Source organism: Lynx rufus, unplaced genomic scaffold (assembly GCF_022079265.1).
Source record: "Lynx rufus isolate CCGP_SWC_20201006 ecotype Redwood Valley unplaced genomic scaffold, mLynRuf1.p SCAF_22, whole genome shotgun sequence".
Taxonomy (NCBI): domain Eukaryota; kingdom Metazoa; phylum Chordata; class Mammalia; order Carnivora; family Felidae; genus Lynx; species Lynx rufus.
The window spans coordinates 17,496,702-17,517,798 of NW_025814837.1; the positions used below are offsets into that span (position 1 = coordinate 17,496,702).

The 21,097-nt window shown below is 43.0% G+C and overlaps 1 protein-coding gene across 1 annotated transcript in view; it reads right to left on the minus strand.

Annotated features, from left to right (window-relative positions):
* The window catches only part of LAMA3 (laminin subunit alpha 3), a 274,852-nt gene that overhangs the window by 235,449 nt on the left and 18,306 nt on the right, over nucleotides 1-21,097 (minus strand). Inside the window, exon 2 of the mRNA XM_047087081.1 lies at nucleotides 4,004-4,156. Within this exon, the coding sequence (XP_046943037.1) occupies nucleotides 4,004-4,156 (153 nt within the window). The remainder of the gene's footprint in view (nucleotides 1-4,003; nucleotides 4,157-21,097) is intronic.

Below are 21,097 nucleotides of genomic sequence, written 5' to 3' on the forward strand. Positions count from 1 at the left end.
CTTCAGGGACCTACGGAACAATAATAAAATATCTGACATTAATATCATCAGAATCCCAAAAAGAGAGAAGTTGAACTCATAGAAACAGAGAATAGAATGGTAGTTACCAGGGGCTGGGGGATGGGAGAAGTCAGGAGATGTTGTTCAAAGGGTACCAGTCTTAGTTCCCAGAACTAAGGAGTCTAATGTACAACATGGTATCTATAGTTAATAATATGGTATTGTATATCCGAAATTTATTAAAAGGGCAGATCTTAAGTGTTCTCAACACATGCATGCACAAAAAGATAAGTATGTGAGGTGATGAATGTGTTAATCAACTTCATCATGGTAATCATTTCACAAAGTATATGGTTATTAAATCATCACATTTTACACTTTAAAACACACACAATTTTACTGGAATACCTGGGTGGTTCAGTCAGTTAACCACCTAACTCTTTATCTCAGCTCAGGTCATGATCTCACAGTTGTGAGAGCCTGCTTGGGACTTCCTCTCTCTGCCCCTCCTGTACTTGTGCGCTCTCTCTCTCTCTCTCTCTCTCAAAATAAACAAATAAAAATTTTTAAAAAACACATAAAATTTTATTTGTCAATGATACCTCAATAAAGCTGGAAAAGGAAGGAAGGAATAAAGGTTTTTTGAAAATAGCCCAAAGATGATGAAAGGTATAAATATACAGATTCAATAAGCTAAGAGATCCTGAATATAATAAAATCTAATGACATCAGTAACAAATGTCTCTTCCAGCCTAGCCAGCTTCCCAGATTCATATCTTCCCAGATGCATATTCACACTAAGGTGTGCTTAGTCCACACCTCCACTTGCACATCCGAAGAGTATTTCAGTGTCCACATGTCCACAAAACTGTCCCTGAGTCTCCAACATCTCTGCAAACAGCAGATCCAGCTGCTCAGACCAAAAGTCTTAGGAACCATCCCTGAATCCTCTCTTCTGTCTCCACATTCAATTCATTAGGAAAGCATGGAAGCTCTAGTATCAAAATGTATCTGGGACACAATCACCCACTTTCACTGCCACTACTGGCATCTTTCTTGTGGATTATGAGGACACTCTCCTAACTGGCTTCTACTCTTGCTCCCTGATAATCCTCAACAGAACAGCCACAGAAATCCTTTTTAAATATAAATCAGATGAGATCATTCCTCTGCTTGAAACTCTGTAATGGCTCTCGTTTCACATGAAGAGTCCAAGTCCTTATTGTGGCCTAGGGGCCCTACTTGATCTGGCCCTATCTGTTCTCTTTCTGGCCTTTTCTCTCACCACTTCCCCCTCCCTGGCTCTGCTCCAGCCACCCTGGCCTCCATGCTGTCCTGATACTTTCCAGACAAGCTCCGGCCTTAGGGACTTTGCAGGGCTGTTCCCTTTGTCTGGGTGACTGATAGCTGCATGATGAATACCTGCACCTGCTTCCAGTCTATGTTCAACAAACCCTCTCCTGAACATCCTAATTAAAACTGAAAACCACCCTTGTCCCTGGCCCTCATGATCTTACCCCTATCTACTTTTTCACTTTTTCCATAGCTCTCATCAGCTTCTAACATATTGTATTTACTAATGTATATTTTTGTTGGCTGTCTCCCACAACTAAATGTCAGTGTGTTATATGAGGAAATGAATCTCCATCTCTTTGGTTCTTTTATGTAACACAAATACCTAGAGCAGGGCCTGACATAAATATTTGTTGAAGGAACAGAATGAAATAGACAGAAGGCACCCTCTAGTCTCAAAGGGGAAAGAAGAAGGTGCATCCGTTTTTCTATTGCTGCTTAACAAATGAAGACAAATTTAGTGGCTTAAGCCAAAGCCACTTACTATCTTTCAGTTCTGTATTTCAGGAGTCCGGGCATGGCAGCTGCATTCAAAGCATTCACCAGATGCCTGGAAAGACCCACTCCCAAGTTTGCACATGTTGTTGGCAGAATCCAGTTTCTTATGGTTGTAGGATTGAGGTTCCCGCTTTTTTCCTAGCAGTTGGATGGGGGTGCTCCCAGCTTCTGGAACATTCTTAGATCCTTGCCACGTGGCCCTCTCCACAGATAGTTTATAACATAGCAGTTTTCCCGTTCAAGGTCAGCAGGAAATTTTCTCATGCTTCAAATGTCTTCATTCGGGTAGGTCCCAGTCCCTTTTAAGAGCTCCCCTCATTAGGAGAAATCCTCAAAGATAATCTCCCTTTTGATCAACTGACTTGGGACCTTAAACATATGCGCAAAATCCCTTCATTTTTGCCATATAATGGCACTTTGCCACAGGAGTGACTTCCATTATAGTGCTGCCACACTCAAAAGAGAGGGGATTACACTGGCCATGTGTGCCAAGAGGAAGGCATCCTCAGGGCCATCTTACCATACCACTGGAGAAGACTGAAACCAGGTTTTCTTGTGGAACAGCTGGCCAAACAAAGCCAAAAACTATGGTAGCCGATGTCCACAGAATCAAGATTTCTGGGAAATGCTATAAAAATATCTTGGGGCGCCTGGGTGGCTTGGTCGGTTAAGTGTCCGAATTCAGCTCATGTCATGATCTCACGGTCAGTGAGTTCGAGCTCCGCGTCGGGCTCTGTGCTGACCACTTGGAGCCTGGAGCCTGTTTCAGATTCTGTGTCTCCCTCTCTCTCTGCCCCATCCCCACTCATGCTCTGTCTCTCTCTGTCTCAAAAATAAATAAACGTTAAAAAAAAAAAATCTTAGCCACGCCCGTGTTCATAGCAGCATTACTCACAATAGCCAAAAGGTGGAAGCAACTCAAGTGTCCATGGACAGATGAATGTATAAACAAATGTGGTGCACACATACAACAGAATATTATTCAACCCTAAAAAAAAGAAGGAAACTGACACCTGCTACAGTACAGAGGAACCTTGGAGACATTATGCCATGTGAAATAAGCTGGTCACAAAGGACGAATACTGTAGGATTCCACTTACATAAGATACCCAGGGTCGCTAAATTCACACAGAGAGAAGGTACAATGGTAGTTGCCAGGCGCTAGGGAAAAAGGAGAATGGGGAGTTGTTGTTTATGGGTACAGAGTGCCGGTTTTGCAAGATGAAAAAGAATTCTGGTGACTGGTTGCACAGCAATGTGAATTTAACACAACTGAACTGCACACTTAAAAAAATGTCTAAGATGGGGTGCCTGGGTGGCTCGGTTGGTTAAACGTCAGAGTTCAGCTCAGGTCATGATCTCACAGTTCATGAGCTCGAGCCCCACGTTGGGCTCTGTGCTGACAGCTCAGAGCCTGGAGCCTGCTTCGGATTCTGTGTCTCCCTCTCTCTCTTCCCCTCCCCTGTTCGTGCTCTGTCTCTGTCTCTGTCTCTCTCTCTCTCTCAGAAAATGAACATTAAAAAAATGACTAAGATGGTGCATTTTATATTGTGAGAACTGTACCATAATCAAAAGTAATAATAGTCTCTCTCTGCCCCTCCCCTGCTTGTGCTCTGTCTCTGTCTGTCTCTCTCTCTCTCAAAAATAAACATTAGGGGCACCTGGGTGGCTCAGTCGGTTGGGCGGCTGACTTCGGCTCAGGTCATGATCTTGCAGTCCGTGAGTTCGAGCCCCTCGTCGGGCTCTGTGCTGACCGCTCGGGGCCTGGAGCCTGTTTCGGATTCTGTGTCTCCCTCTCTCTCTGACCCTCCCCCGTTCATGCTCTGTCTCTCTCTTTCTCAAAAATAAATAAACATTAAAAAAATTAAGAAAATAAAATAAAATAAACATTAAAAAAGTAATAATAATAAATATATTTGCCAATAAAACTATTTTTTACTGTTTTTAACTCTTTTGATAGACAGGTATGGGAGTCTGCACTGTGACAGACTGGATGTTAAGGGATGCAAATATTCACATAACAGTCTTCACAATGATTAATGACTTAAAACTGATGCTTATTTTTTAAATACAACTACTATTATATCAGAAATAACCACAGAAACAATGATCCAAACTAACTTTCCCCATTCCAGCTGGAAGCGTAGCTTACCTGCCCTAGATCCAAGGTGACATTGACTTTGTTGTACTGTGTGCCTGAGGAGAGAGGAGGGCTTTGCCACCAGCGCTCAGATCCGTCAATTGCATTGGTGACTGGATGTGCTTTCCTGGGGTCCTCAGAATTGCAATAGTCACAGAACTGGCCCTGGGGGGAAAAAAGGAAAGCTCTTTTTTTGATTTTCAAGTAATTTTTTCTTATCAATTTAGTAAAGAGGCAACTAAAACAAAGACCACTTCACACGGCTCAGAGATGTCAGCTGTTGAGATTCGTCATCATGTATTCTGCAGACAGTAGTAAGGCTTTTTCGTCTTCATTTAATCTTAAAGCATATCACCCATTTATACCTCTGTTTATCACGATTCTAGGATATATATTATACTTATCTTCCCATCTTTTACAGCTATGTTTTTCTTGAACCAGACGACACTTTAAGACGAATCTGTTGTACCTGAGATGCAAAGATTATCTGCATGTTTCTTTATGTCCTACTCTGCAATCTCCATGTCAGGCACGAGGATACAAAGAGAACCCCCGTTTGCAGTCTCCGTGGAGGCGATAAGTACACAAACAACTGTAAGGCAAGGATACAGCAAGAGTATAATAGAATTCTGGGTCAAAGGTGATACATATTCCATGGGCTCGGAAAACAAGGTGGAAGAGGCAGAATTAAGTTGCCGGTGAGGGTAGACGTGACTTTGGTGAGTATCAGTGAACGGCAAACAGGGAAGGTGCTCCAGGTAGAGGAACCAGCACCAGCAAAGGCACAGAGGCCAGCAGGTCCAGTTTAACAACAGCGTGAGTAATCAAAGACAAGACCTGAAAGATAAATGGGAAGATAAAAGCTGGTCTGTGGATACCAAAGTGAGAAGCTGATAGTTAACTGCATAGATAAATGAGAATCCATTCTTACCTGGAGTGATATCTATTTGGTATTATCATCTTTACTGAATTCTGATTCTGCTGATATCATCTCATCTTCTTTTTTTTTTTTTTTTTCATTTTTTTTCATCTCATCTTCTTACTGAATTACTCTTTTGGGGGAGGCAAACTCTTGATTCTGTTTTGTTTTGTTTTGTTTTGTTTTGTTTGTGATGCAGAATTTTACAGACATTACCACCTGAAAAGCTGAATATATGGCCCTTTCTTATATACTGAATACATTTTAACTGGGTCAAAGTATCATGCTTATCCAGTGGTGGGCTTCACACACTGAACTGCTTTGCTCCCCAGTGAAATTACCCGAGAGCATAACCACCATACAGGAGGGGGATAAAGAAGTAAATTTACACCCACAACCTTTCCAGAATGTTCTGTGACAAAATGGCAGCTCTGCCCCCTGACAAGCATCTTTAAAGTTCATTCTTTTTTAATTTTTGTAAATGTTTTTGTTTGATTTCTGAGAAAGAGAGACAGGGCGCAAGCAGGGGAGGGGCAGAGAGAGAAGGAGACACAGAATCCAAAGCAGGCTCCAGGCTCTGAGCTGTCAGCACAGAGCCCGACGCGGGTTCGAAATCGTGAACCACAAGATCATGACCTGAGCCAAAGTCAGACGCTTAACCAACTGAGCCACCCAGGCGCCCCTAAAGTTCATTCTTAAGTGTTCAAAGATAAATTTGATCCTGATGTGGAACCAAATGTGCTACCAAATGTTTTCATCTAGTGGGTAACTGAGGATTCTCCCATATGTGGTGATATATTTATATACAACTTTATCTTTTGATATTATGTGAAGACACTTGTAGAACTCAGAAGCAGCACCCTGGGATACTCAGCCCCATCAGTTCGTGTGATCAGAGACCATGTGTGTCTTCCTTGTCACCACACTTCAGCCAGCACATTGTCCTGCACATCACAGAAGCCCAATACGGGAAAGATCCCTTCAGAGATTTTTTTTTAAGTTTATTTCTTTATTTTAAGAGAGAGAGAATCCCACACAGGCTCCGCACCATCAGCACAGAACCTGACACGAGACTTGAACTCAAAAACTGCGAGATCATGACCTGAATCGAAATCAAGAATCAAGGCGCTTAACGGACTGAGCCGCCCAGGCGCTCCACCATCAGCAATTCTTAAAAATAAATGGGGGTTCTTTCTACAAAATGTTGCTATTATAATAAAAAGTGTAATTAAAAACTATTTAAGCTAAGACATCTAAACATCTGCCAATATTTTTCCTTTCGATGGTCTTTATTTTTCCCATTCTTTCCCAGAGAGAATTTTACCAATTTAGTTATTTATAAGGGAATTAAATTATGACTCCTCAAAGTTTACAAGATTTATATACAATTAGAAGCAAATCTCTTCCAAGGATGTGGATGCCTATCACCTCTATTTATCTCCATCTCCATAACGTAGATGTAAGGAATGGAGAGGATGCTTTTTGTGTTGTTTTGGTGATTCTCAATTTTCAAATAATTATGTTAACAATTAAAGCGAACATTTACAGAGCACCTTTAATGCACCAGGCATCGTGCAGTTCCTACTTGCACCCTAAGATTATAACTTCTATTTTACAGTTGAGGAAACACAGTGAATTACGTTAAGTAATTTCCACAAGAATCACACAACTGGTAAAATGGTAGAAGCAAAGCTTAAGCCTACGGCCCCAGAAATATGTGGTCCAGCACCCTGTACCTCTCTTCCCCATCTAGGGGCTACAACTCTGGTTTATTAGACATTGTGGATAGTCTGTAACATACATTCCCTCCTGTAACTGGTCTTAAAGATAGCCTTCACAATAACCTAAGAGTTCCCGTTCCAAGGCCTCTCTCATTCAGAATCATATTGTTTCTGCTGATACCCTACTCCTTCTGCTACCCCAAATCAAACTGTGACCTGTTATATTACGGATAGGAACACTGGCTCCAGAGCTTTAGCACTACTAATTGTCTGATCAAGGGCTAATTACTAAAATATGAATTTTGAGTGTGTGAACAACAAATAATTTGAATGTACGTATTCAAAAAATTATAATTTCATGAGCAAGAGAGCACTGCAGTTATCCAAGTTAGTGTCAACACTGATATTTGGCAAGCTAACTAATATAACAGATACATAAGTTAAAGATGGATTTCTGGGGCACCTGAGTGGCTCAGTCATTTGAGCATCCAACTCTTGATTTTGGCTCAGGTCATGACCCCAGGGTCATGGGATCAAGCCCCATGTTGGGCTCCACACTCAGGTGCTTAAGATTCTCTCTCTCCCTCTGTCCCCCTCCCCCACTTGTGCTCTCTCTCTCTCTCTCTCTAAAATAAAATATAATTAAAAATTATAAATTATAAAAAAGATGAATTTCTAGTAGTGAACTTTGCCTAGGTGACAAAAATAAGCCAAACCCTTCTGTTCGTCTCTACATGTCTACATGTGTCATTAGTAAAGCCTCTGGAGTTCTTCAGCTGCTGCTAAGGTGCTTGGTCCTTTTGAGAAAGCTAAGGCCATGTGGGGTCGTGGGGGGGGGCTCTCACTTCATCCAATGACTAGCTCCGCACCCAGCGCTCGCCCGCACCGTGGCTTCTGTCTTGGAGCTTGCCTGTGTCTGCCGGGCCTTCACCCTGCACAACAATGGAGTGACAGTCCCGGAGGAGATCAGTGTCCTCACTAAAGTAGTGGGCGTGAATGTTGAACTTGTCTGGCCAGGCTTGTTTGCAAAGGCCTTGGCCAACGTCAATGTTGGGAGCCTCCTCTGCAACGTAGAGGCTGGTGGATCTGCTGGGGGTGCTGCGGGCTGGTAGCCGGGCAGGGTCAGCGGTCAGTCCAGACGTCTGCCCTCAGTCCATCTGCCATTACACCGGACTGCAGGGCACTCTTCCTGTGATGCCCCATGAGAGGTTTTTGTTGGTGGGCAGGGCAGGTGGTCAGACCAGCTGCCTGCCCCCAGTCTGCCTGCTGGGGCTGTAGCCACGCTGATCACCAGGACACTCTCTCTGTGCCTCTGCCGATCACCAGGACACTCTCTCTGTGCCTCTGGCCATAAGGAACGGCCGCTGGGGATGCCGATGCACTGGTGTGTGTGGTTATCTTCCCCTCTTCCCAGAGCAGGAGTCACTTTGGAGTGGCGCCGATCCCTCCTGGGGTGGTTTGCAGGGCGCGTTGGGGCAAAAGCGGCTTTGGAGGGACCATGCCAAATGGGGCAGTGGTGGATGGGGCAGGTCTGCTGGGGAATACACGGGTGCTAGCAGGATAACTGGAGAGTACTCACACTGGTTCCCAAAACTGTCTCACTATCTACACTGGGAAGGGAGGGGGCTGAAGAGAAATGTCACCACCAGCACCCCTGTCAGAGTGGCTAGAACCAAAAAGACAAGAAATTCAAGTGCTGGCAAGGATGTGGAGAAAAAGGTACTCTTGTGTGCTGTTGGTGGGAATGCAAATTGGTGCAGTCGCTTTGGAAAACAGTATAGAGGTTCCTCAAAAAAATAAAAATAGGACTACCATATGATTCACTAATTCCACTACTGGGTATCTACCCAAAGAAAACAAAAACACTAATCTGAAGATATATGCATCCCTAAGTTTATAACAGCATTATTTACAACAGCCTAGATATGGAATCAATTCAAGTGTCCATTGGTAGACGAATGGATAGAGAACAGCAGTGTGTATATACAACAGAATGTTACTCAGCCATAAAAAAGAATCAGATCTCTGAGGCGCCTGGGTGGCTCAGTCAGTTGAGTGTCCGACTTTGGCTCAGGTCATGATCTCATGGTTTGTGAGTTCGAGCCCCACATCAGGCTCTTTGCTGTCAGCACAGAGCCCACTTGGGATCCTCTATCCCCCATCCCCTCTCTCTCTGTCCCTCCCTTGCTCTCTGTCTCAAAAATAAATAAATGAACATTAAAAAAAAAGTGAGATCTCATCATTTGCAACAGCATGGATGGACCCACGGGGTATTATGCTAAGTGAAATAGACAGAGAAAGACAAATAGCATATGATTTCACTCTTATGTGGAATTTAAGAAACAAACAAAATTTATTAAAAGAATTTCTAAAATCTAAATAAATGAAACAACTATTTTCTTGGATAGGGTAATATCAAAAACTTACAATTCCCCAAAGTTGATCTAAAAGTTGATACAAGTCCAATGAAAACTCAATAGAGATTCTCTTGGAGCACAGTAAGATAATTCTAAAATTTATATGGAAGAGTAAAAGACTAAGAAAAGCCAGGATATTGCTGAACAAAGAGAGCAGGGAGAAGGAAGCCTGCCCTTCGAGTATCAGGGCTTACTATGAAGCTGTTACAATTAAAACAGAGCAAGATGAGAGAAACAGTTCTCCAGGACAGAAAAGAGCCCAAAACAGACCGTACATTTTTAAAACCTTAGTTTATATACAGAGGCACTACATCATATCAGTGAGCTAATCCATATCCAATGGAAAACAATAAAATCAAATTCCTACACAAGCCACAAATGAAAATCAGCTTCAGATGAATTAAGGACTTCATGTCAAAAATAAACTTTAAAGCCAATTAGTGAAAAATACCAGAGAATATCTTTTAGAATTTGGAGGAAGGAATGATTTCTTAAACAAGATTCAAAAAACACTGACTACAGGGGCGCCTGGGTGGCGCAGTCGGTTAAGCGTCCGACTTCAGCCAGGTCATGATCTCGCGGTCTGTGAGTTCGAGCCCCGCGTCAGGCTCTGGGCTGATGGCTCAGAGCCTGGAGCCTGTTTCCGATTCTGTGTCTCCCTCTCTCTCTGCCCCTCCCCCGTTCATGCTCTGTCTCTCTCTGTCCCAAAACTAAATAAACGTTGAAAAAAAATTTAAAAAAAAAAAAAACAAAACACTGACTACAAAAGAAGAGAGGGACTTGACTATGGTACTATAAAATTAAGAATATTGGTTCACCTTAAAGAAGTAGAAAGAAGAGTTACAAACTGAAAGACATTCACAGTATACAAGTGGCAGACAGTCTTTCATGACGCCTGCCATCAATTCCTTCTCTGTGTGTGTGTGTGTGTGTGTGTGTGTGTGTGTGTGTGTCTGCCACTTCACACATCAAGAGATAGAGGCTATCTTCCCTGGAGATTATTCTCTCCTCTCGAATCCAGACTGACTTCATTATTTGCAGAAGCAACATTCTGGGATTTTTGAGCAAAGGCCTTCAAAGGACTAGCAGATTCTGCTTTCTTCCTCTTGCAAGCCAACCTCCAGGTAAAAAGTCCAACTACCCCAGATCACCATGATATGAGAAAGCCCCCGCTAAGCAAATGGAGAGGACACACGGAAGACCACAGAGACAACTGATGTGTTCATAAAGCCTTCTGGGACCGTCCAGTCCTGCCTAGGCAGCTACTGAATACACCTGAGCTATTCTAGGTGACACCGCATGGAGCAGAAGAACCATCTAGCTGAGCCCCGTCACCCCATAGAATAATGAGAAAAAAAATTATCGTTTTAAGCCACTAAGTTTTGGGGTGCTGTCTTACACAAGAATCAATACCTGAACCAAAAACATAAAATCAACAAAGAATTCTCATCAGAAATATATGCCAAACTTCTGCAAATCAATAAGGAAAGTATAAACAGATCACTAAAAAGAAGGGCAAAAGTAGGAATAGGTATTTTACAGAGAGGAAACACATACATCAATAAGCATTCAAAGAAATGTTCACTCTCACCACCATTAGTGATCAAGGCAGACCACAGGGTAATACTGTTCAAAATGTGAGGATAAGGGGGCTTCTGGGAAGATGGCGGCGTAGGAGGACGCTGGGCTCACCGCGTCCTGAGGATCACTTAGATTCCACCCACACCTGCCTAAATAACCCAGAAAACAGCCAGAAAACTAGCAGAACACAGTCTCCGGAGCCAAGCGCAGACGAGAGGCCCACAGAAGAGGGGAGGAAGGGCGGAGAGGCGGTGCGTGCTCCACGGACTGGCGGGAGGGAGCTGGGCGGAGGGGCGGCCCGCCGGCCAAGCAGAGCCCCCCGAGTCTGGCTGGCAAAAGCGGAGGGGCCGGACAGAGTGTGTTCGGACAGCAAGCAGGACTTAACATCTGGAAGGTTACAAGTTAACAGATCTGCTCAGAGAACGGGAGGGCTGGAGGACAACGGGAGGGAGAGTTGTTGGGCCCCGGACTACAGAGCTCAGCTTGGCGGGGAACAAAGGCGCTCGCCAGCGCCATCTCCCTTGCCCATCCGCAGCCAAAATCCCAAAGGGAACCAGTTCCTGTCAGGGAACTGGCTTGCACCGGGCAAACACCCAACACTGTGCTTCTGCGGATCCATCCCTCCGGCAGATCTGACTCCCTCCCGGTGCCACAGGGCCCCTCCCAAAGCAGATCTCCGAAGGAAAAGCGAGCTGAGCCTGCCCCTCCCACCCCTGTGCACCTTGCCGATCCACCCCAGCTAATACGCCACATCCCCAGCACCACAAGCCTGGCAGTGTGCAAGTAGCCCAGACAGGCCATGCCACCCCACAGTTAATCCCACCCCTAGGAGAGGGGAAGAGAAGGTACACACCAGTCTGACTGTGGACCCAGCGGTGGGCTGGGGGCAGACATCAGGTCTGACTGCGGCCCCGCCCACCAATGCAAGTTATTCAAGACAGCACAGGGGAAGTGCCCCGCAGTCCCGCACCACTCCAGGGACTAGCCAAAATGACGAAACGGAAGAATTCCCCTCAGAAAAACGTCCAGGAAATAACAACAGCTAACGAACTGATCAAAAATGATTTAAACAATATAACAGAAAGTGAATTTAGAATAATAGTCATAAAATTAATCGCTGGGCTTGAAAACAGTATAAAGGACAGCAGAGAATCTCTTGCTACAGAGATCAAGGGACTAAGGAACAGCCAGGAGGAGCTAAAAAAAAATGCTATCAATGAACTGCAAAATAAAATGGAGACAACTACGGCTCGGATTGAAGAGGCAGAGGAGAGAATAGGTGAACTAGAAGATAAAATTATGGAAAAAGAAGAGCTGAGAAAAAGAGAGATAAAAAAATCCAGGAGTATGAGGGGAAAATTAGAGAACTAAGTGATGCACTAAAGAGAAATAATATACGCATAATTGGTATTCCAGAGGAGGAAGAGAGAGGGAAAGGTGCTGAAGGTGTACTTGAAGAAATAATAGCTGAGAACTTCCCGGATCTGGGGAAGGAAAAAGGCACTGAAATCCAAGAGGCACAGAGAACTCCCTTCGGACGTAACTTGAATCAATCTTCTGCACGACATATCATAGTGAAACTGGCAAAATACAAGGATAAAGAGAAAATTCTGAAAGCAGCTAGGGAAAAACGTGCTCTAACATATAAAGGGAGACCAATAAGACTCGTGACGATCTCTCTACTGAAACTTGGCAGGCCAGAAAGGAATGGCAGGAAACCTTCAATGTGATGAACAGAAAAAATATGCAGCCGAGAATCCTCTATCCAGCAAATCTGTCATTTAGAATAGAAGGAGAGATAAAGGTCTTCACAAACAAACAAAAACTGAAGGAATTCATCACCACTAAACCAGCCCTACAAGAGATCCTAAGGGGGATCCTGTGAGACAAAGTACCAGAGACATCGCTATAAGCATGAAACCTACGGACATCACAATGACTCTAAACCCGTATCTTTCTATAATAACAATGAATGTAAATGGACAAAATGCGCCAACCAAAAGACATAGGGTATCAGAATGGATAAAAAAACAAGACCCATCTATTTGCTGTCTACAAGAGACTCATTTTAGACCTGAGGACACTTTCAGATTGAAAGTGAGGGGATGGAGAACTATTTATCATGCCACTGGAAGTCAAAAGAGAGCTGGAGTAGCCATACTTGTATCAGACAAACTAGACTTTAAATTAAAGGCTGTAACAAGAGATAAAGAAGGGCATTATATAATAATTACAGGGTCTATCCATCAAGAAGTACTAACAATTATAAATGTTTATGCGCCGAATACCGGAGCCCCCAAATATATAAAACAATTACTCACAAACATAAGCAACCTTATTGACAAGAATGTGGTAATCGCAGGGGACTTTAATACCCCACTTACAACAATGGATAGATCATCTAGACACATGGTCAATAAAGAAACAAGGGCCCTGAATGATACATTGGATCAGATGGACTTGACAGATATATTTAGAACTCTGCATCCCAAAGCAACAGAATATACTTTCTTCTCGAGTGCACATGGAACATTCTCCAAGATAGACCACATACTGGGTCACAAAACAGCCCTTCATAAGTATACAAGAATTGAGATCATACCATGCATACTTTTGGACCACAATGCTATGAAGCTTGAAATCAACCACAGGAAAAAGTCTGGAAAACCTCCAAATGCATGGAGGTTAAAGAACACCCTACTAAAGAATGAATGGGTCAACCAGGCAATTAGAGAAGAAATTTAAAAATATATGGAAACAAACAAAAATGAAAATACAACAATCCAAACGCTTTGGGACGCAGCGAAGGCAGTCCTGAGAGGAAAATACATTGCAATCCAGGCCTATCTCCAGAAACAAGAAAAATCCCAAATACAAAATCTAACAGCACACCTAAAGGAAATAGAAGTAGAGCAGCAAAGACAGCCTAAACCCAGCAGAAGAAGAGAAATAATAAAGATCAGAGCAGAAATAAACAATATAAAATCTAAAAAAAACTGTAGAGCAGATCAATGAAACCAAGAGTTGGTTTTTTGAAAAAATAAACAAAATTGATAAACCTCTAGCCAGGCTTCTCAAAAAGAAAAGGGAGATGACCCAAATAGATAAAATCATGAATGAAAATGGAATTATTACAACCAATCCCTCAGAAATACAAGCAATTATCAGGGAATACTATGAAAAATTACATGCCAACAAACTGGACAACCTAGAAGAAATGGACAAATTCCTAAACACCCACACACTTCTAAAACTCAAACAGGAGGAAATAGAAAGCTTGAACAGACCCATAACCAGCGAAGAAACTGAATCAGTTATCAAAAATCTCCCAACAAATAAGAGTCCACGACCAGATGACTTCCCTGGGGAATTCTACCGGACATTTAAAGCAGAGATAATACCTATCCTTCTCAAGCTATTCCAAAAAAATAGAAAGTGAAGGAAAACTTCCAGACTCATTCTATGAAGCCAGCATTACTTTGATTCCTAAACCAGACAGAGACCCAGTAAAAAAAGAGAACTACAGGCCAATATCCCTGATGAATATGGATGCAAAAATTCTCAATAAGATACTAGCAAATCTAATTCAACAGTTTATAAAAAGAATTATTCACCATGATCAAGTGGGATTCATTCCTGGGATGCAGGGCTGGTTCAACATTCGCAAATCAATCAACGTGATACATCACATTAATAAAAGAAAAGATAAGAACCATATGATCCTGTCAATCGATGCAGAAAAAGCATTTAACAAAATTCAGCATGCTTTCTTAATAAAAACCCTCGAGAAAGTCAGGATAGAAGGAACATACTTAAACATCATAAAAGCCATTTATGAAAAGCCCACAGCTAATATCATCCTCAATGGGGAAAAACTGAGAGCTTTCCCCCTGAGATCAGGAACATGACAGGGATGTCCACTCTCACCGCTGTTGTTTAACATAGTGTTGGAAGTCCTAGCATCAGCAATCAGACAACAAAAGGAAATCAAAAGCATCAAAATTGGCAAAGATGAAGTCAAGCTTTCACTTTTTGCAGATGACATGATATTATACATGGAGAACCTGATAGACTCCACCAAAAGTCTGCTAGAACTGATACATGAATTCAGCAAAGTTGCAGGATACAAAATCAATGTACAGAAATCAGTTGCATTCTTATACAGTAATTATGAAGCAACAGAAAGACAAATAAAGAAACTGAACCCATTCACAATTGCACCAAGAAGCATAAAATACCTAGGAATAAATCTAACCAAAGATGTACAAGATCTGTATGCTGAAAACTATAGAAAGCTTATGAAGGAAATTGAAGAAGGTATAAAGAAATGGAAAAACATTCCATGCTCATGGGTTGGAAGAATAAATATTGTTAAAATGTCAATACTACCCAAAGCTATCTACACATTCAATGCAATCCCAATCAAAATTGCACCAGAATTCTTCTTGAAGCTAGAAAAAGCAATCCTAAAATTCATACGGAACCACAAAAGGCCCCGAATAGCCAAAATAATTTTGAAGAGGAAGACCAAAGCAGGAGCCATCACAATCCCAGACTTTAGCCTCTACTACAAAGCTGTAATCATCAAGACAGCATGGTATTGGCACAAAAACAGACACATAGGCCAGTGGAATAGAATAGAAACCCCAGAACTAGACCCACAAAAGTATGGTCAACTAATCTTTGACAAAGCAGGAAAGAATATCCAATGGAAAAAAGACAGTCTTTTTAACAAATGGTGCTGGGAGAACTGGACAGCAACATGCAAAAGAATGAAACTAGACCACTTTCTTACACCATTCACAAAAATAAACTCAAAATGGATAAAGGACCTGAATGTGAGACAGGAAAACATCAAAACACTAGAGAAGAAAGCAGGAAAAGACCTCTCTGACCTCGGCCGCAGCAATTTCTTACTTGACACATCCCCAAAGGCAAGGGAATTAAAAGCAAAAATGAACTATTGGGACCTCATCAAGATAAAAAGCTTCTGCACAGCAAAGGAAACAATCAACAAAACTAAAAGGCAACTGACAGAATGGGAGAAGATATTTGCAAATGACATATCGGACAAAGGGTTAGTATCCAAAATCTATAAAGAGCTCACCAAACTCCACACCCGAAAAACAAATAATCCAGTGAAGAAATGGGCAGAAAACATGAATAGACACTTCTCTAAAGAAGACATTTAGATGGCCAACAGGCACATGAAAAGATGCTCAACGTCACTCCTCATCAGGGAAATACAAATCAAAACCACACTCAGATATCACCTCATGCCAGTCAGACTGGCCAAAATGAACAAATCAGGAGACTATAGATGCTGCAGAGGATGTGGAGAAACGGGAACCCTCTTGCACTGTTGGTGGGAATGCAAATTGGTGCAGCCACTCTGGAAAATAGTGTGGAGGTTCCTCAAAAAAGTAAAAACAGACCTACCCTATGACCCAGCAGTAGCACTGCTAGGAATTTACTCAAGGGATACAGGAGTACTGATGCATAGGGGCATTTGTACCCCAATGTTTATAGCAGCACTCTCAACAATAGCCAAATTATGGAAAGAGCCTAAATGTCCATCAACTGATGAAAGGATAAAGAAATTGTGGTTTATATACACAATGGAGTACTACGTGGCAATGAGAAAGAATGAAATATGGCCCTTTGTAGCAACGAGGATGGAACTGGAGAGTGTGATGCTAAGTGAAATAAGCCAGAGAGAGAAAGACAGATACCATATGTTTTCACTCTTATGTGGATCCTGAGAAACTTAACAGAAACCCATGGGGGAGGGGAAGGGAAAAAAATGAGGTTAGAGTGGGAGAGAGCCAAAGCATAAGAGACTCTTAAAAACTGAGAACAAACTGAGGGTTGATGGGGGGGTGGAAGGGAGGGAAGGGTAGGTGATGGGCATCGAAGAGGGCATCTTTTGGGATGAGCACTGGGTGTTGTATGGAAACCAATTTGACAATAAATTTCATATATTAAAAAAAAAACAGAACAAAAACAAAAAACAAAATGTGAGGATAACCAGGATTGGAAAGGATATGGTATGAGTATGACTCGGCACAAAGACTTTGGAAACTGTTTTGGCATTATCTCATAATGTTGAAAATTCACATTTCTTGTGACCCAGGAATTCTACTCGCAAGCTCATAACCCATAAACTCTTGCACAATCTTGATGACATCATGTTCAAGAATATTCACAGAAGCAGTGTTCACAAGGTCAAAATCCTGGGAATAACCTAATTACCCACAGCCACAGGAGTGACAATGAATCACAGCAGTGTATTTACACAAGGAATTAATAAATGACCAACAATGAATAAATGAATATATTTGACAACACAAGCAACCCAAATGAGAAGGACTTATTATTTAGGAATATACAGAGTTGTAATGAAAACTATATACAAAAGAAAAATTAATAAAGGATTCAGAACGATGGTTACCCCAGACTGTGGGAAACAGAGAGACAGGAGATGAGGAAACTGTATGGTTAGATAGACGTTATTATCAAGGCCCTGTTTTTGGTTTTGGTAGCAGGTACTTGGATGCTTGTTATACTATTTAAAATCCATCCATCCATCCATCCATCCATCCACATATACATTAAGTCAGACCATGCAAGGACCAATGATGAAAGCATGTCATTAAACAGAGGGTTATAAATAACCCATAATCTAACTCTGCATCTGAGGTCCAATATTTTTTTAAATACCCATAAATAGGGGCGCCGGGGTGGCTCAGTCATTTAAGCATCTGACTCTTGATCTCAGCTCAAGTCATGATCTCACAGTTCGTGGGTTGGAACCCCGCATCGGGCTTTGTGCAGACAGCGTGGAGCCTGCTTTGGATTCTGGGTCTCTCTCTCTCTCTCTCTCTCTCTCTCTCTCTCTCTCTCTCTCTCTCTCAAAATAAATAAAGAAACTTAAAAAAAAAAAAAACCTTAAGAGTAAATGAAAGCAAGACCAAAACGGAGAGAAGTCAGAGAAGAGGGGGACAAAGAGAAGAGGAGGATTCTTTCACTCTTGTGTTCGATTATTCATCCATCCATGTGACAAACCTGTGTGGGTATTCCTCTGTATTCCAGAGAGGAAGACACTAAAAGACAAGGACAAGGGACTTCTCTTGGGAATAGGGACAAGGGATGCATGCTCTGAATTGTGTCAAGGCTATTATTAGCTTAGCCGTATGGAAAACAGCAAATATAACAGAAGGGGCTAGAAGGAAAGGGGACAGAATTGTTCAAATAAACAATGAAACAGAGTTGAGATCTAAGGTTGGAAGGTCCCAGAAGAGAAGCCCAATGTTTCAGAGACCACCAAGTGGCTTTTTCAGAAGCACAGGAAAAAAGTCTTTCCTAGTTCCTAACATTTTTGATGATTGTCCTCAGCTAAAATCCTCTCCTATACAATGCTTCCCATCTTAATTCACAGTATAACACTGTAAGGTTCTAAGAAACTAGAAGCCGATATTACAGCAGTGCTCCCTAATATAATTTTATTGTTTGAACACTCATTCCTTTATTCGCCGTTTCAGAACTGCCTACACATGTAGAGCACTGAGTTGGATGGCAGGGATTAAAAACAAACACACAAACACTAAGAGTTGACCCCTGTCCCTAAAGATTTAGCGAGAAGAGAAGTGGCTGAAACACCACGCATTACTGAAAGGTGTTGGAATTGAGCTGGCACAGGGATGTGGGAAGGCAGGAGAGGCATGCCATGCTTGATTTTGCTTTATCTTCACAACACTCCCAGGCTTATATCGAGGTATTGAGAACTCAAAGGTTTGAGGAAGAGAAGGCTCAGAGAGGTGAAGTGCCTCACCTCAAACCACACAGCCAGGACGTGTAGGAACCAGGCCCTGTGTGTGGGTCTGGTAATGTTACTCACAGCCAGATGCCTTCCATGCTGATCTAGCTGCTCTGGGAGCTCCATCAACTAGCCCTGTCTTACATTTGGACGGACTGAAACAGCAGTTATGCAACTTTCTACACACCTGCCCCCGACCTGGGACAGAGACCCGGTTCTGGCAAGCACCCTGTCCCACAGAAGTGTGGATGAATGCCCTCATGGCAGGCTCAGCAAACCCAGCAACAGGAGCACTTAGCCACACTTGGCCGTTAACAGCCAAATTATGTATCAGCTCGTTCATGCCACACAACCTTCTCCTAGCCATCACTCACAAAGGTCCCCAAGCCACATGCCTTAAAGGCACTATCTCAAGTCCTCAACCCAAGCCAGCCGGAGCCCTGATGTGCAGAACATTCTGGAGTGTGCCCATTCCAAACATAAGATTGCTCTTCCCAGGGGGGCCTGGGTGGTTCAGTCAGTTAAGTGTCCTGACTCTTGGTTTTGGCTCAAGGTCATGCTCTCAGGGTTCGTGAGATTGAGCCCAGAGTTGGGCTCTGAGCTGACACCAGGAAGCCTGCTTGGGATTCTCTCTCTCTCTCTCTCTCTCTCTCTCTCTCTCTCTCTCTCTCTATCCCTCACCCGCTTGTTCTCTCTCTCCGTCTCTCTCTCCTCTCTCTCCTCTCTCTCTCTCAAAATAATAAAATAAATAAACTTAAAAACCAGATTGCTCCTTCCCAGACCTTCTTCAGAATTCCCCCTTCTGAAAGGCACAAAAGCACATCAGCGTGGTTACTGATGATTAAGACAAGCAGTTTGGGGCGCCTGGGTGGCACAGTCGGTTAAGCGTCCGACTTCAGCCAGGTCACGATCTCGCGGTCCGGGAGTTCGAGCCCCGCGTCGGGCTCTGGGCTGATGGCTCAGAGCCTGGAGCCTGTTTCTGATTCTGTGTCTCCCTCTCTCTCTGCCCCTCCCCCGTTCATGCTCTGTCTCTCTCTGTCCCAAAAATAAATAAACGTTGAAAAAAAAAAAAAAAAAGACAAGCAGTTTGCCCATTTCCTGCAGACCCATATGTCTGCACAGGGTGGATGAAGGGTAATTACACAGCACAAGAGAGTGCCCAGCTCTGCACCCCACACATTTCACCCCACAAGTGCAGCATACACATGTAGTATGCTGAGGTCCCAGAGGTAAGGATTTGAGAAATCTTTAAAGCAAAGGGCTTTTAAAGCAAAGGGCTCAAAGTTGGTTCCAGGTATTTTTTTTTAATGTTTATTTATTTTTGAGAGAGACAGAGCCAGAGACATAGTGTGAGTGGGGAAGGGGCAGAGAGAGAAGAAGACACAGAATCTGAAGCTCCAGGTTCTGAGCTGTCAGCACAGAGCCCAACGCAGGGCTCGAACTCACCAACCACAAAATCATGACCTGAGCTGAAGTCAGATGCTCAACTGACAGAGCCACCCAGGCACCCCTATTCCAGGTATTTTTTTAAAGATAAGAAAAATTTTTGCAGAGAAGAAAATGTCTACAAAATTTACACTTATTACTCAAAAATGGTGTCCCTACAAGCCAAATTCTGGAGGTTTTCTTTTTTCAACTCATTTCAAAAAGGTGCGTTTCGGAGTAGAACGATGGAGGTTTAAATCCTGCCTCCACAAGTTACATGTTCGCTGAATTATTTAGCCTCCCTTGAGCCCTGTTTTCTCTTTGCTAAAATGGGCTAATCCTCCAATCATATGCAGTGGTTGTAAAGAGTCAAAGAGATGTCATCCATAAAGTGATCCCTCACCATCAGGATTGCCAGCAGGCCACTGGGGTGTTTGTTTAAAATTCAGATCTCAGGTCCTGCACCCCTGCCTGGAGGCTGTGTCTCTGGGGAGGGGCAGGCCAAGAATCAGAATTTTCTTTCCATAGGTATTATCTTTTTTTTTTTTTTTTTTTTTTAGTGTTTATTTATTTTTGAGAGAGAGAGAGAGAGAGAGAGAGAGAGAAACAGAGTGCGAGCCGGGGAGAGGCAGAGAGAGGGAGACACAGAATCCGAAGCAGGCTCCAGGCTCTGAGCTATCAGCACAGAGCCCGATGCGGGGCTCGAACTCAGGAACCATGAGATCATGACCTGAGCTGAAGTCAGACGCTTAACCGACCGAGCCACCCAGGTGCCCCAAGAATCAGAATTTTTAGCAAGTGCCTCAGCTGAATCTTCCACACACTGCAGTCTGGGACCACAGAGGCAGCGGTGACAGGCACAGGCAGAGTGACCACTAGTCACTAGTGACCCTCTCAGCAGCAGCCACAGAAGTAGCTGCATGGATGGTAGTGATGACCAAAGGGAACATCTACATGCCAGACAGGACACCTTGCACTTTGCACATGGTGACTTGATTTGCACGATAAATCTATCAAGGTGAGTGCAATCATTAGGCCCCTTTGCAGATAAGGAGACAGAGGCTCAAAGAGGTTGAGCAACTTGCCCAAGTGGTGCAGCCAAGACAGGAACTCAGGGAAGGATGCTCAGATACAGTGTTTCACTCTATTCTCTTTTACTCTCCTAGAAATTAATTCACACATTCTCGATGCTCCTCAAACCTCCTCCTTCCTTCCTCTTCCCTCTTC